The 17,831-nt window shown below is 34.1% G+C and overlaps 1 protein-coding gene across 6 annotated transcripts in view; it reads right to left on the bottom strand.

The window, feature by feature from the left end:
* LOC123270357 (paired box protein Pax-5) overlaps positions 1–17,831 on the bottom strand; it is a 102,400-nt gene that overhangs the window by 9,594 nt on the left and 74,975 nt on the right. For all 6 annotated transcript variants that reach the window (XM_044736361.1, XM_044736357.1, XM_044736358.1 and 3 more), the window contains 3 exons: positions 17,384–17,549; positions 14,768–14,965; positions 1,780–2,021 (listed from right to left, as the gene is read on the bottom strand). In XM_044736361.1, coding sequence (XP_044592296.1) covers positions 1,780–2,021; positions 14,768–14,965; positions 17,384–17,549 — 606 coding nt within the window. The remainder of the gene's footprint in view (positions 1–1,779; positions 2,022–14,767; positions 14,966–17,383; positions 17,550–17,831) is intronic.

Raw genomic sequence — 17,831 nt, forward strand, 5'->3', positions numbered from 1 at the left:
TTTTTTTATTTTCTCAACAATTCAGAAATATGACAGGACAAGTTTTCAATTTATTATTTTTTAAATAAATCTGTGAAAAAAAATTGCAACCATAGTTTTTAAAAATTTCTATACTTTTTGAAATTTTTAAACAATTTTCTTAATAATAATTGAGAAATATGACACCAATTTTCTTTATTTTAAATAAATGAGTAAGGTAAAAGCCCCAATAGATGATCACGTACCAGTATATGATCACTCCATGTATTTGTATATCTATATTCATAAATATAGGTATACAAATACATGGAGTAATCATATACTGGTACATGATCATCTATTGGGGCTTTTACCTTATCAGTAAAATTATTAAAAAAACAACATTACAATCTTAATTTTATTTATTTAAAATTGATGGAAAAATTATTAAGTTTCTAAGAATTTTTTCACATCTTCAACATATTTAGCAATTAAATTTTCCTTAAAAAATGTTTCATATTCTTATAATATTCAAATTAAAAAATTTTATAATTTTAATGTTTTTTTTTTTTAACAAATAAATTACCAGAAAAAATTTCGTATGTAGAAATAGTACAATACTTTAAATGTAAATTTTTTATAGTAATTTTTTAATACTAACTCATTTATTAAACAATAAAATGAAAAATTGTCAGATTTTCGCTGAATATTTACGATTATAAAATTTTTCGCCATCTTTAAAAAATTAAACAGTCAAAACAATCCATAAAATAAAAATAAAGTTAAAATGAAAGAAGGGAAATACTTTATAAAGTACAGGAGATTAAAGTGAGTAGACATGAAAAGGCATACAATTATAAGCAGCTAATGCATCGTTATATTATGAGTATCACCAAGTTGTGGTCTGTGAAGTTTATAATCTAATGCATTCCTACACCCTCCAGGCGAGCAGAGCCAGGTTGCGGCTTTTGAGGGGATTAGGGAACCCGAGAGTGGTAGATTATATATATATATGTAAGTACATTGAGTGCTCTCTAATAAATGTGTGTAAATATGTATACATGTGTGGTAATAACGCTGGTAAACCACTTCTCATATACAGCCACACATATCACGGCTCATAATCCAATTATATCAAATTACCCCGATGTACATCGTTCCTCGTGTGACTTTGTCGGTAGCCAATATTACTTTTATACACACATAAATTTATTAATTTTTTGCTGTAATCCGACCGCAATGTTTATTAATATTTTGACATATCTCTCCATTTTTTTCGTCTTTTTATCAAATCTTTTATGTTTATTCCAAATTTTAATTTTTATTTTTTAGTTTTCGATGAAAAAATTGAAATAAAAAGTTTATGATGTATAGTGTGAGATTGCGTGGTGTGTCAACTACAGACACGTGCCGTCGTGAATATTTTGGGTCTCGTGGTTATTCACGCAATGACAAGAGAATGAATGGCGGCACGTGTTCGCCAACGGTTGACTGATATCCTACGTAAGTATAAATTTGTGTCGCTAATATTGGCTAAGACTAAGTTTGACTTTTAAAAAGTGGTTGTTTATTATTATTATTCAAACATTTAAAATTTTTAATAATAATGATTGAGACTGATTATAATTATGAATTATGAATAAAAGAAGTTTAGCTTGATGATTTTTCGATAATTTTATCACAATATTTATAAATTGGGTACTTGTGATAATTATTGATATTACAAGATTAATTATCAATAGTTTTTTGGAAAAAAAGGTAAAAAATCTTTCCTTATTTTCTTATTTACACCGATTATTATGAAATAAAATAATAAAATACCATCATCAGTGCGTTTCCTTTTGATGCTATTGCCATTAGGATCCTGATGATGAGCAGGAATCCCAAGAATTCCGCTGATACTGTAAGCGTTGGGAGCAGTAGCTGCCGGATGACCACCAGCAGTTGCGGGTGCGTGGGCTATCACCGATACAGAACCTCCTGAACCCGGTTGCCCTTGTTGCTGAGCCTGCTGCTGCTGGTGCGCATGTTTCGCCTTTTCAGCGGCTTTATTCCTCACGATTCTGTAATGCAGATAAAATTTAAGATGATTAATTAAAATTATTCGGATCATTAGTTTCCGATAATAGACGCGGATAATTCTCCTCATCCTCATCCTCATCCGTTTATTTATTGGTACATTGTTAGCTGGTTTATTATTAGAAGTGATTGTTGGTATGATCAATTTCATAAGTCATAAAATAATCTTATGTAATTTATTGTTGGCAAATGTATCAAATAGTTATTATATGTTTTATTGAGTTTGTTATTATCATAGTCATCAATACTAGTTATTATATTCACTGATAAACATATTAACTTGCTTGGAGCAAAGAAAATTTAAAAAAAATTTTATTCAATGAAACTAATTAAAAAAAAAAAATTATTTTCATCCCAATCACCAAAAAGAGTCATTAAAAAACTTTCGAAGCCTTAGATAAAAAAACCCAAAAGAGAATTATTAAAAAAGAAAGGATAAAATTTATCGGTACTCTCTATCAGGAGAAACAAATGGTTTTTCCATTTGCGAGGATTTATGTTGAGGTTTATCGCCGATTTTCACTTGGTAAATCCACCACGGGCTACGCGCGCTCGTAATGTTGAGACATTAAGGCCACGGGTGTGTTGCGGTGTAGGTGATTACCTATCACGATACAGGGATACAGGGGTTGACATCAGCAACGGCGATCAATCAGATGACACCTGTTGCCAGAAGTTATCTTTCTCTCTTTCTCTCTTCCTCTAGTCCATAAACCGAACCCGCAACCAGCTTTTTCTCTTTATCTTGTACAGTAGTGGGCAAAACCTTCAGTAATTCCTGGAAATTAGTCTCGATCCTTATCGCAGACACGCCTCTGACTGAATTGGGGAATCTCAACTCAGCCACAATATCCATTTTTATTTGCCGGTTATTCAAAAGTTTTTATTTTCTTTTATTTTTAGGTAGATTTCTTTATGAATCTGCCTGTTGCAGAGGAACTCATGTTGAAATTTACGTACGATTTTGTTATGATATGTTTTATTTTTTTGAGTTATACTGGAAAATAGCATAAGCTAGAAAGCTTACATATCTGATAGAACCGGCTATGTCAACACGATTACGACCGTGATTCTTGACGGATTTCGAAGAAACTCAAACCATTTATTCTATAAACGAAAATCTCGGTCAAGTTCTAAAATGTGCCAAATCGGTCCATTAGTTCCAAAGTTGTGGGTGTTGGAAAAATTTTTTCATTTCTATTAAAATTATCTTCAATTTACCTCATTATACTTAATTTTTTAATTACTTTTTCTATTTTTTTCTACAGTTTCAAAAATCAGCAAAAACATGAAAAATAATTATTTTAATGTAATTTTCCAAGAATTCTTATTATTTGAAAATTCCGTATAGTGGATGTTATAGTTCGTGAAACAAGTTACCATTTTCATTATTAAATGTACAACTTTCCGTAAAACTTTTAAATTTTATAAGCGTTTTGAAGGAAGTATCAAATATTTCTACTATTATTATGTGCTCAAATTGAGAAATCGACCTTTCCATATCGAGTGTGGCCGAATGGTGCTTTTTTATTTATTTATTTTTTTTCTAGCTAAACATTCTTGCTAATCACTTATCACTTATCACTGAAAAGGTCAACGACTGAATTAATTTTATGTAATTTACAACCGGTGTCATTCTTTTAGACTTCAGACTCGATAACAAGTTTTTAATTGCAATTTTCAATGATATAATAAGTAATAAGTATAACTTAAACTACTGTAGATAAATAACTATAATTATTATAAATTTACGTAAGCGTGTATGTGATATAATCTATGGTACCTGTCTGACAGATGGTTGTTCTGATAACTCAAGTGTTATTTAAATATATATTTAAAATTTTTTTATTTCTTCTGATTATAAATTAAAAAATAATTTATAAAAGTTTAAAATTAAAATTATTTCGAAGACCATTAATTATAATTGAGTAATATCAATAATAAAAAAAATGCACTTTCCGGAATGGTGATAATAAATTAAATTCGCAATCGACAAAACGTCCCTTGAGACTGTAGAACTTAGTGAGTTGCGCGTAATAAATACCGAAAAAATGACCGTTTAAAATTTCCCTTTCACCCCATAATTAACCCCGAAAAATATTTAACATAACATAATTATTCGGTACATGCAGCAGATTCCGCCAATTATAATTTCCCGGGAGAGCGATATAAGTAAATTAAAAATGACAACATAAAGTTGACAAAAGCCGAACAATAAAATTAACTAGTAATAACAAATAAAGTAACGCACGGGCTTGTAAACTTTCTGGAAAAAGAATAGCGAATAAGGGTTCGGTGTTCTGGGCTCTGGAACCACAAACTTTAATGTTGGCATTACTTTTATGCTTAACTTTATGCCAAGGATCCCATCAAATATATGACCTACCCAGCTATCCAGGCTTCCCCGGGGCCACCTCGATTCCCCTCCCGTCGCTAAATTATTGCGAATAAAACTTTATACTAAAATTACCTCTACGCAAACTTTATCGTATTTCGGTCCTCGGGATTTGTTTTATACTTCATATATTTGCTCATTTGCTCACTTCAACCTCGTAAAATATACTTTATATTTGCGTCCTCAGTGTTCTGGACTAATCTAATTCATACACTGATAAAAACAAATATTTATCTTGATAAGAAAAAAATGAAATAGTTTTTAAAATAAATAGTTTTTATTAAAGCTTAGATTTTTGAAACTTTCTTTCAGAAAAATCTCCATATGTAGATGTGTGGAACTTTTTTTTTGTCGTTCGATATCTTTAGAACGATCAATCGATTGAAATGCTTGACTCGCCGTTAGAAAGGGTCTACTGAGACTTGAATCTGATTACATTTTGACATCGATCGGTCGAGCCGTTTTGAGGAGATAAAGAAAAATTACTGGGTCAAGAGCAATAATCAAAAAACTTTCTTGATTCATCTATTTTTGGCGATAACTCTTGAACCAATTACTCAATTTGAATCTAGTTTGCAGTATCCGATTCAGCTTTTCAATTCTCACGCTTCAATTAATTTTTGAATCAATCGATCAAGTATTTTATGAATAATAAAAACAAAATATTCGAAAAATAAAAATCGAAAAAAAATTTTATTACGTTTTTTCGAGATAAATTTTTAATTTATTAATCAATTAATCCAAGACCTTATTTATACTTTCTGAATTTGGAAAACTGCGTCGAATGCTGTTAAAAAGATCAAATTTGATGGAAACGTTCAAAAGCTATCGCATTTTATAAATATCCAAAAGCGGTTATTTTATGATAATTCTCAGATTTTTGAGTTTTAAATCTTAAAAATCAATTAATTAGTAATTTTTGAGTGCTCTGCCCTCAAAAATAGCTCAAAGTTTCAGGTCCAGCCTGCAGGATCAACTAAAATTTCTTTTATAGACAGCAGAAAATGGAATACCTTAAAGTATCTCATATCACAAAATGTGAATGTCACCAAAACTTGACAATAAATATCTCAAAATTCCGGGCACTTTGCGGTGTGAGGTTAAGTGTTAATACATTTATTATTGCGCTGGTCTATTGTAATTCGTCGGAGGAAGTAACCTAGGAAGTAACCGTATAACAGACTCTGAGAGGGCGTAAGAAGGCATTGAATAGAACAGAGTATCCAAGAGAGAATTTAGCGGTTCTACGGACAGATGCTTTAGTCCTCACCGTAGAGTAACTTGCCGGCGGAACGGGTTTAAGGACTCTCACCGTCTCTCTCAGTCTCATATCTTCCCTCTTCTTCCGTCTTCTTCCTTTTTCCACCTTAATTCTAGAACAACTGTACGGAGACACACAATACGGGACTTGCTTCTTGGCTATTGTGCAGCCTACAATGCTTCTAGGTTTATTCAAAGCTCTCATTCCAGGAGCTACTGGCGCAACTGAGACGGAATTGTAATGTATCTGATAGCTTATTTCTACAGGAAACTTGCTCAAAAGACAATTATTTTTCTTCCTACCCATTGTCTAATTGATCATCATTATCATCTTTATCTTAATTTCCATATAGAATCTCCATATAGAATTTCCATATAGATTAATAAGAACATCAATTATTAAAATATTGGCTGTTGTTATTCATCATCAAAGCAAGATTTAATATCTCTTCATCCAACAAACAGAAGTCCAATGTGCGATTTGATTAAGTGTCTGTTATTGAGCCTGGGTACATTATTATTAACTCTGGAGAGTTCCAGGACAAAGACCGAATGTTTTATGTGGCATTGTTGGCTGAAGCAGCTGCCGAGAATGGGAATAATATCCACAACTGTATTAACTCCGATGAGTATATTATCGTGGATGTCACCGTGCAGGATATAGAATGTAGAATGTAGGATAGAAGGCTCCTGGTATGTATGTTTGTTTGCGATCCACGGTCCAGCACAAAAGGTGTCCTCTTGACAATAACCCGAGTCAACAGTCACGACGCTAAGCACAATGTAACACACGATTTATAAACATGGACTAGAAACAGAAATGGGGTCCGTAGGACTACGTAGGACTAGACACCCTAGACCCTCCAATTTCTATTATCCTACTTGCTGCAAAACTCATCGGGGTCTTCGGACCAGATTCACCCGTATGTCTGTTTCCTGTATCCTGGATCTGCAGGAAAGGGAGTTTTCTTTAAAAATTACCTTGGAAATGACAGGAATCGTGGAACGTTCCGCGATTCGTTATGTAATTACAATTTTATTTATTATGATTCACAAATACAATGGAAAAGATATAGAAAAGTAACATTAATTTTTACTGTACTGTACTGGGACAAAATTAATGAGATGAATAATTATTTTTGAATATTTTAGGATTAAAAAATTCAGTAAAATAAAATGTTTTTACTTAAACTACTAAAAAATTAGCCGGAGTCTCCAGTAAAAATGAATTCAAGTGTTTGTATTATCCAGCAACTTTGCAGTTAATTCTAACAAACTTTTATACAATTATCATTCTAATAAAACTTTACGCAATTAGATATGTTATTTTTAAGAGTGTACTTTAGTGACATTCGTAAATCAGACATTATTCTATATAATGCATTAATTTTTTTTTTTTTTATTTTACGAGTACGGTAAATTTTACTTTCAAACTTGAAAAAGAATTGTAGTTACTAATAAATGGTAAAACAGCGCCCTAGATTAGAGTACAGTCCGGGAATTTTTACCATGAATCCTACAGTAAATTCTAAATAAAATTTCTTCCCGTGTGGAACAGTGACAGGAACTGTGTCTCGCCAACGCAAATTTTGATTTATGCCGTTTTTTTCTGCCCGAAATCAGGTCTGGCTTTCATGCGTGTCTAACGATTTTCGTTGGAGCCCAACATGATATGTTTGCAAATGTCATTATTTTATCGTAGATATGGGAAACGTGGTGGTGAGCTGGATCAACGTAGATACCAGAGATATGAGTTGTGGAAGCTGACGCCGTAATTTTCCTACAACCAATACCGTTATATCATGGAACATATCCACATGCCCCAACTAGCTTTATGTATCTGCTGGGTTTCAATCTATTCCATCCCCTGCACTGTATTTGTTCTGTCCTTGTCTGTGGCAGACTCTTTACTGGTAGGTCTATCTATCAGCAGAACTGGCTCTGGTTGATATTTAGCTTCTCTGTTGATATTTTGGGCGCATCCCCTTCGGTGGCGCAGCGCTTATCCTCAGTTGGGTTGTATCTCAGCTGAGGGACAAACTTTCAGTCGACTACAAGGGACGGCAAACACTTGGCTTGGAGTTATCCGGTGGGTTCCGTGAATTTCACAGCGTCAGGGACAAAGGGACGTATTATACGAGGCAGACGTAGTGGCTGGAGGGAGCTAAGGGGGTGGCTTGTAGTAGTCCACCATCCGGTTTCATCGCGGTTCCGTCTGTCCTCTGACGTTTCCACGGCAACCCGAGGTTGGTTTGGAGATACCCAGGGGCTTACCGGGAAACTTGCTCCAGGACGACACGCTAGTGGGAGCCAAAGAGGGTGGCTTGTAGTTTGTACACGGATTATATAGTATGGCTTATAGCTGATACCCAAGCTGTTTCCTCCGACAAACAGTAATTGTAACTTCATTTTAAGCTAATTTTAACTCGAGGGTATGATGGAACAAGGTAATAATTGGATTACCGACACACAAAGGACGGTTATGGATACACGCCATCGCTGAGTTCACAGTCGAGCCACATCCAGTTTTATCGGTTTGGTAGTAATTTTTGTTAAAAATTTGCAGAGTTAATGCGGAGTCGATGATTTTTAAAATATTGTTGGCTCGAGAGAATTTTTAGGAAAATTACTAATATTTTGATTAAAGTGGATTATTTTCTTGATACTGAAAATTTTTATTAAAAAGTTTCGAATAATTCAATAAAGTTAAATTAATTATCAGGAAATATTCATTTACTTTTCCATTTAACCATAAAACATTTCGGACGAATAAAATAAAATCTCTTAAGAGCACTATTTCTTAAGAGCAAATACCGGTCAAGGTTCGAGTCCGGTCTAGGGTTAAATTTACATTACTTTTAGTTAGGAAAAAAAAAAAAATGTTCTCAAGCCAATAACAATAGTATTATTGAGTTAAGCATTTCCTTCTTTAGCTTAGATAATTATTTATTAAAGTTATTCCGAGTTCTCTATACGATTTAATTAAAATCTGTTTTCGTTTAATTTAAGAATAAATTCTTTTCCACTTAAAATTCATTTTCTTAAATCAGCTTTTTCAATTCTATTAATTAACAAAAATTTCTCGAATTAAGAAAAAGTCTTATTTCGTCCAAGAAAAAATTTTTGATAAAAATTTTCTTGGTTCAAGTTAAGCTTTTTTATGGAAGAAAGTATTTATGATCGTTATGCAAATTTAGTGTAATGTTCCGAAAAAGTCAAATTTTTCGGAAAAACATAATGAATAGTTACAAACGTAGACCGCAGATGAATTGTTTGAAGTATTTGTTTGTAATTTGTCATCTAAAACTTGTTCCAACTTAATAAAAATGTATTCTTCTCTAAAAACTCCTTTCTCAATGTTTTTAAGACTAAAATTCATATTGACTTCGCAAAAAAATTTTCAAATTTATTCCTATACTCTGGTACTCCTAGCCATAGAACTAAAAATTCACTTCGATTTTTTTTTGCAGTGTATAGGTAACTGTTTAGTTGAGAATCCCATCATTCCCCTGCTCCTACTCCATAGAGGGTGAAGTCGTCGAATGAGCGAGGAGTAGAGGGATTTTCGGCAAATATGGCTGCTACAGCCCGGATGGATACACGCTACCATATTGTCCCGACGTGTCTTCCCATTCCCACTCTGTGATATGGGTGCAGTCGTACATCACCATTATTGTCTGCCCTGTCCAAACGTTATTCACTCCATCAAAATTAATTTACAATCCTTTATTGTTGAACTTTTCGAGGACTACCTGAGGCCTTTGTCAATTGTGCGATCCAAGATCCATCAAACATGATCCATAAATAAATATATCTTGTAATGACATTGATAATTCGGATCTTAAAGGCCCGCGGGAGTTATTTATGGGGCTGTAATTTAATAACCAGCGTCACAAGATCAGATTAACGGGGGAGATAAGTTAGTGTTGGAGTCGCGCTGCTCCGGAAACCGAAAAGTGGCATTAAAGTACCTTTTTTTTAGTATTATCACAACCCTGTTTTTTATATCGAGTTCACAAAGATTATTATGATTATAATTATTGCAATGTGATGATTTTATGGGTTTCTTTTGGGATAGCAGAACTGGAAACAGGTCTTGGCCATATGGCCGTTTCTGGTTCTAGGGTGCGAAATGATATGGAAGTAATATGGAGAACACCCTTCCTGAATTGTGCACTCGGAAGATTGACCCGGTTGATATAACGACAAAATAAAGCTCACCCGGTTCAACACTCCCAATGATGTTTCTTGTTTCTTCCTCCAATCAAGCAATCCATTTCCAGAGATATTTTATCAACTACCCGATGACAGATTGATACTATTCCCGTGAGCTAAATTCCAAGTGACAGATTTTATGCCAACTGTTACGTCTATTGGTCATTAAGTCGCGTTAAATGGACTAGGGGTTGTGGCCGATTTATCGTCATTTGTGCTTCTGCTGATACTGATGATCATTGCTTTTGATGATCGATGGCCAGGTGAATGATCCATGTCCAGTTAATTGTTCCCGAGTGAGGTCTCTTTACAATAATAGATTTAATTTATCAACGTAGGTAACCTCGAAAATTGGAGGAGTAGATGGGACATTGACGAACGAGATGATGACGTAACTAAGGGGAAGAGACAATCTCAATCAGGGCCTTACGGGTTACACTTCCTCGCTTGGGCCCCACTGCATACTGACCAAATACTTATAGTATTCACATTCTGTTCAGTGATAGCCCATGTGCTTGAGGCCGACTCCCAGGTTGAGTCACGGGATTTGTCAGGTGAAAAGGTTAATAACATGTTAATAACATAAAACATTTAATATCATAAGTCCGGAATAGATTCAATAGAACCACATGTGTGGCTAAGCGGTGCTTGATTTTCGATTATATATCATATATCGATAGATAGATTAACAAATGCTGATCTTTGATAAGACAATAAAATGGAGTCTAGTGGTTGGAAAGCTTTAAAATTACAGCAGAAGTTGTTTCTAAAAGGGTAGGAAGTAATTTCTCCTATTTCTCCTTTTAGCAGGCTTTGGATTCAAGACGGGGGTTATAGGTCACGGAAGCCAGTGAGAGAAAGCACGATTGTAAGCTGAGTAGGAAGCAGAAAAGTGAGACTGGAGGCTGGTCCGAGCTTACCCTCATACTCACTAAAGCTCCTTATCGATCCTGAGACGATAGCTTGGTTTGGTTCACTTGGTTAGTCTCACTCCAGCTAAAGCTTGGAAAACCCAAAGAAAGTGACTCCTACCTCTCTTGAAGTTTAAGATAGACCCCTCACCGAGCGCCGCCTACTCGAGCGTGACTCCAGAGCAAGACCGAGCCTATCAATATTTTCGAGGGAAATTTCCACCTTAGTTTCCTCCATTTCCCACAAGGATCTTGATAAGACAACCTTCACGTCCGCTTGAATCTAAGACGCTTCCTCACCCTTGGAAGCATCAACCAGCATCAACCGGCACATCTCCATCAATTACGCTAGGAACAATACCGGTGTCAGTGCAGTGGCAAAAACCCTGAACTGGTTCGTAGATTTTGCGTGGAAGACGGCATTGAAGCATTTCTGGATTGTCGAGCATAAAAAAGTTCGGAACTGTTAACGTCGAATTCTTCCTCCGAGTTGTTTTTGCGATTTATAAAAGTCTCTCGGTCATTTCGACGATTTTGTCTCAATGATACACTAGATCCAGGCGGATATATATAACTGTTATTTTTCGCCATAGCCACTCCATTATCTCAACTCTCGACTCGGCTATTTCTTATTTCTTATACGTATAGATATCCTCATTCTTTCATTAATTTTTTGCTCAACCAGCAATGTCTCATCTCTCGTTGGATACCAGGAATAAGTGGCTCGTTCTCCAACCCAAATTGTCTGCTCTACAATAATAACTTATATATCAAATCTCGTATCATTATTTTTATTTCCGGTTTTTGTTTTATAAATCTTTGCTAGCGCAATATACCATTACCGAAACCGTAACCAGATTAATACACACCCGGCAAAACATTCTCGATGACATAATCACAACACGGTTTTCTTTTTACTGCTCTAATAAACCGTGATAAGGGCTATAAATAATCTCAGATTCATCGATGAGAACCTTGGATGAGAAAAAACTAGTTGATTTTCTTAAATTTGTTGAAATATTTTTGATGTAAGAATAAACTTATTTTGAAGAGAATTGGTTGACTTGATTCGATGATTTTTCATTTTGAAACTTGTTTTTTTCAATTAAATTAGCTGGTATTTCTTATAGAAATTAGTTCTTAGTTTTACCGATAGGTGACTTCAATCTCTCGCTACCAGAAAAATCTTACCAGAATACATTTAAGCTCCTAATTTTTTTATTGTCGAAAAAATTTGGTAATATCATCAATGAACATTGCCGCGAAAAGAAATTGTACCAACTAAAAATTTGGCAAACTCTTGACTTACTTTATGAGTGATATTTTCCAGAGAATATTTCTTTTTACGTAAGTACTTTTTTTCAATATTCTGTAAATAAAAAACTGCTTGTTTATTTCTGCACCTGAATGATGATTCTTCATTATCATCATCTTTATCATACAGCTGTCTTCTGAGCAAGACGATGATCATCCATCAAAAGTTTGATCTTCCACCACATTCCTGTTTTATATCTTTATCTCAGGGACTAAAAGAAAAACAAGCGCTGATAAAAGTCAGCGCACGTCTTTAGATGGGTGAAGGTAAGTTAACTTAGGTATCCAGCAAGTAGATAGGTAAGTATCCAAAGGCTAACTTTTTTCCAGGCGATCTCCTTTCAGCCGGATTTGAGATCAATACCTCCAGCATCTGGATTGCTGTGGGTCGGGAGGCAAAGCCAGAGGAAAGAAACAAGAAGAAGAAGAAGGAGAAGAAGGTAAAGTTACTCAAGCAACAAGCCACCCTCTGCAATCGTGGCATCAGGGATTGCTCGGAGCTCTTATTCTCAACACTCCCCCTCTTCTCGGTAAAGTACGTGTTAGGTGGTGTATCTGTAGCGAGGAGGCGAGACAAGAGGAGAATTTGTTCAGGGCATCACGCGTAACCTGCAACTGAAGCATCTCCTCATCTATCTCAAAAAGTGATCCACGCAAATAAACGTGAATTATCCTTATCCGAGTTATTTCCTTGTTCACACTCAATTCACCAACAATCATGTTACACTTGATGCTGCTCTTTAAAACTTGTTTCTCCGAGATCCTGATACCGATCATTCCCGATCATTTTCAAGATACCCATTATTATTATTTTATTGAACCTTTTCTCTCCTGCTTTTTTTTTTTTTTTTTTTTTTTGTAAAAAGTCATTTTTTTACTTTATTTTGATTATTTAGATATATTTAAATATCGAAACAGAAAATTTGATGTCAATCGGATAAGCATTTTTAAAAGTTATACAGATATTCGTAAAGTCTAATCGCAGCGTGTGGAACAAAAGTGGGGCTCAAGCTGAATAACTCTAAACGCCTTTCCATCAAAAGTGTATTTTTAAATGCAATGAGTAAGATTTTTTGAAAAACAGCTGGTAAGGTTAGTCTCTTATTTTTAAACAATTTCCATAACTAATTTTTTTCAGTAATTGATCCAAGGATTAATAATTCCGATAAATATTTTGTTTTTATAAGCAATTTGGGACTGAAATTTTCATCAAAAGTAGATAATTTTTTTATGAAACCACCAGTTTGTTAAAAATATACAAATGTATATTTTTAATAATTCCTTGGATAAATCAGTAGATAATAAATAATATTAGGGGAATATTTTTGGATTTTTGCATTTCCATTATTCAAACTGAAGATATTAATTTGAATTCGAATTCTGGCTGAAAGATAAAAAAACGCGAAAATTGATGAGGACCATTTTTATAGAAAATAAAATTTTCTAGAAAAAAACCTCTTATGATTTTTTCGTATCTTTAGTATTTAACCCAGATTTTTAAAATTTGGTAATTTCGTAAAGTCTTTTCAGAAAAAATGATTAAAAAATCTCTTTTTCCGACATTGTAAGTGCGCCTAACCCCTTAAAGAACTTGACATATGCTTTGGTGATCGAGGGAGTGATTAGTTATCGCTTCTTCGGCTTGATAATCTCGGTGTTAGTCCCCAGTTAGAGCTAGAACTAGTAAATTTATTTTAGTATTGGTACCCTATTAAGCTGATGCAGTCCCATTGACCTTTAGCAGGTTCCTAAGGGAATCCCCCGATTAATTCAAGTGTTTTTACGTCATTGGGGTGGGCAAGGATGCTCTCGGGCATGTTAGTAAAATCGAGAGGGTGTGATGCTCTCGTGGGACAGTATTACAGCGTATCAGCACCACACAAACTGAACAACTCGCCCCGAGGGGCCAAGGTACGGCTATAAGAGTCCAAGCACTTAATAGATCCACTGTATACTTTTGTAGTTGTCGTTGTATTATTCGGGCTGGTTGTATCATTCGAGGGATTAGAGGCCTTCATTGATTCACTCCCATATGTCCCAGATTTAATCAGTCGCTACTTACAGCTTTAGTTTTATCTACGGCTTATCTACCACTTTTTCCCTCCGTCTGATGCTCCCTCAAGTGCCGCTTATCTACATTCTCATCGACAGAATTAAATTGTCAGGTAATTAAATATCAGGCGAATTTGTGGTTGTAGGTGTTAATGGACGCTCACACAAATTTGCTTATATGTCATTGCTACTAATTCCGGCTTTCAATTAAATTTTGTTTGATATAAGTTATTATAGAGTCATTATCGAATAATCAAAGTGATTCGAAATCATCGAATCAAAAACTAAAGAAGTCTAGATTCTGTTTTTGTCAAAAAATCAATACGAAATTATGAAATCTTAAAATTTTGGGTTAAATACTAAAGATACGAAAAAATTATAAGATATCTTTCTTGTAGAAAATTTTATTTTCTATAAAAATGGTATTCACCGTTTTATTCGTATCGCTTATCTCCTAGCCAAAATTTGAACTCAAACTGATATTTTCAGTTTGAGCAATTGAAATTCAAAAACTCAACGAAATTTCGCAAATAAAAAATATCATTTAGAAAAGCTTGAAAAGAAAATAATAATTTAGACTTACCGATTGATCGAAGACACCGATGGCACGTTGTCCTGCGAGCAAATTCCTTCCGCTAGCAATCTATCCCGAATCTCCCAGGCAAACATAGTCGGATTGTCCCTCTTGTAATTGGCGATTGCGTCGACGACCGGCGGAGTCGCGACCTTTGGCTTTGAGCCGCCTATCACACCTGCCTTGAAGCTCCCAGTTTCGTAATACCTGAAACAAAGGATAATATAAATGAATTATCAGGAGGAATAAATTCGAAGAAGACATTGAAGACACTCAAGACTAAGTGGTGAGGAGCTACTGATGAGATGAGTCTAGACTAGACCCCTCACTCGTTGATCTAATTTGCCGTCTCCCGTCGGGCCACCCAGTCAACGAGACCTCTGTGTCTAATTAGTTAAATAATATCTTCGCTGGTGCTTAAATTCAATTACGCTAACCCGGCAATAATGGTTTGGTTGCGGGTCGCCGTACATACTGTACTCTCCTGCCTCTCAGCTTGATAAATGTGAGGCTTTATTATTTCCAGGCATTCATTATCCTCCTGTTAAACAACTATTTGCTCTATTTGCTACCACGGCTGCTATTGCCATTACATTACTCTTTTCTCATTATTTATTTATGGCAAAACTACACGGAAAAAAATTTATTGATTTATAAGAAAAGTATTCTCAATAAAATATTACTCAGAAATTAATAAATTATTTTAAAATTCGATTTCAAAAATACCTGATAACAAGGTTTATGTAAAATAGTTCTTTAATAATGTATATTATCGCCAAAAGATAATTTGACCCCTATATATACTCTGGTTAGATTTTTCTGCAAGTGAGAAGGCATAGCCATCTAGCGATGAAACCACGAATGAACTATTAATAATAAGTAACAATTGTCTTTATTTTATTTAGAACAAGCGTAGAAAATGAAGTTCAACTTTTTGAGTCAAGACATTACACTTTTAAAAATAATTTATATTTTGGAAAGAATAATTTTTTTAAATCAACTGGTTTTCTCTCTGATTAAAAAAAAAGTTGAAAACCGAAATTTATACTTTAACATTTTCCGAAAAATATTTAAGACTTTTATTCTCATAGAAACAAAAAATTAAAGTTCATTAAATCATAAAAAAAGAACTTGAAATTTTTTTTTCCGTGTCTTATTGTTCATTATTCATTACCAAATTAATTATTCAATATTAAATTATTATTAGCAAAATCCGTGGCTCTCAGAATAATCTTAAAATCCTTTGGCTGGTGGTGTTTTAGTGACGCGTGACTGCGTAATAAACTAAGCGTTAACGGGTCGTTGGTCTTTTTACCGCGACATGTGTACTTGCGGTTTTTCAGCGCAAGTCTAAAATAAAACTTAAAAATAAAGCAAAAAGCATAATAATTATTTATACATACTTCTTGTTGATTGGAAGGTTTAATATTGGTGCCCTACGCGAATCGATGTATCGATTCCGTGTGAATGGAAAAATAGAAGTGCGGATATTGTGTATGCGAATATTTTTCATTGAAAATTGATAATGCCGATCTGGGACAAAAGAAAGCTGTCCGGAATTCAATTATAAGGGAACAATGCCCGCCCGTTGGCTATTTTATTTATCCAAGTATTTAATAATTAAATCGGGAGCTTTTCAGAATATTGATATGTATATATTATTAATTTAAATAATAAAAATCGTTTATTAAATATTGTTGGTGTAGAGCCTCGAAATGGCGGATGCCAGAGCAGAGGTCGAGATGGAAAAAACATGAAAAGCACATTGACTACCCCAGGACCTTCCTTCCGGTTTCAAGCTGTCTTTTTTATCCTGGTGTTTTCTTACGCGAAAAAAAAATAATTAAATAAAATAATAATAACTGTATTTTCATTATTATTATTATTCCAATAAATTTTTAAAAATAATAATAATAAATTGTAAATCGCACGAGCATACGGGAGGCAAAGTTTCTTTTAAAATGGATTCTCACTTATCTAGGTTGTCTTAAAATATCAACCCGCGAAAAACCGCTAAATAAAAAAAAAGCTTAAAATCGTTAGTAATAATGATAACTAATGTGACACCCTTGAAAACCATATAAAATCTTTGATGGGTAAATTCTGGTCACCTTTTTAATGATACTAAATTTAACTAAAAAATCGGTTTTATCGTGTAATTACGTTAGAAAGAAATTTTTTCTTATTCTCTTAATTATATAGATATAAATAACAATATCTTGGTGGGAGGCAAAAATGTCATACACCGGAAAAAATTGTAGAAAAATTTACAATTGTAACATCGTATTCCAGGATCAAACTTTCAATACGGTTAATTTATAATGTTACAACGTCAAAATTCGGATATTTATTACTTTTATAGGCATTGTTACGATAAAATATCGTACATTTTAAAATGTAAAATTATCAAAGAAATTGTATTAAAAGTCTGGTCCTGGATTACGATGTGACAATTGTTATTTTTCCTACAATTTTTTTCCGTGTACAGTTTCCATTGTTTACAATATTATATCCGCTGAAATAAAAAACCGAGTTGCGTATTTACATTCTTACAAAAGTGTTGTGTTTCTCGCAGTAACAGATACCTGTACTGGTACCCGGGCTATTTAAAAAGGGATTTTTTACCTTGACAGTATCTTGGATACACAGCCATGAGATACCCTGAGTTGTCTGGAAATGTCACACGGTCTAACACCGCTGTGGGCGAGTTCCACAATCCTCTGCCTGACTACATCCGGCAGCGGTCTTCCATTGACGAAGACTCCTCCCAATTGATTTACACCTCCATGACCTGTAATTCAACAAAACCAAATTATTATTTATTGTTATTATTGATAGTATAAGCCTATCTGATAGTTATAATTAACTACTTGATAACGTCAAAGTTCGCCCGAGTCAGCAATTTAATATCTAATCCCTTAATGGGGGGCTGTAACGACACATGTCCCTCGGCCTGCAATTTCGATTATTTCACAACGACACTCTGGTTTATTTAACTTGTCGCTCCAGAAGAGACTATCAAATTACATTTCTATTCGTCTAAAAGATTAATATTTAATAGTTATTGTAATTA

The sequence above is a fragment of the Cotesia glomerata genome, linkage group LG8, assembly GCF_020080835.1.
Source record: "Cotesia glomerata isolate CgM1 linkage group LG8, MPM_Cglom_v2.3, whole genome shotgun sequence".
Classification (NCBI taxonomy): Eukaryota; Metazoa; Arthropoda; class Insecta; order Hymenoptera; family Braconidae; genus Cotesia; species Cotesia glomerata.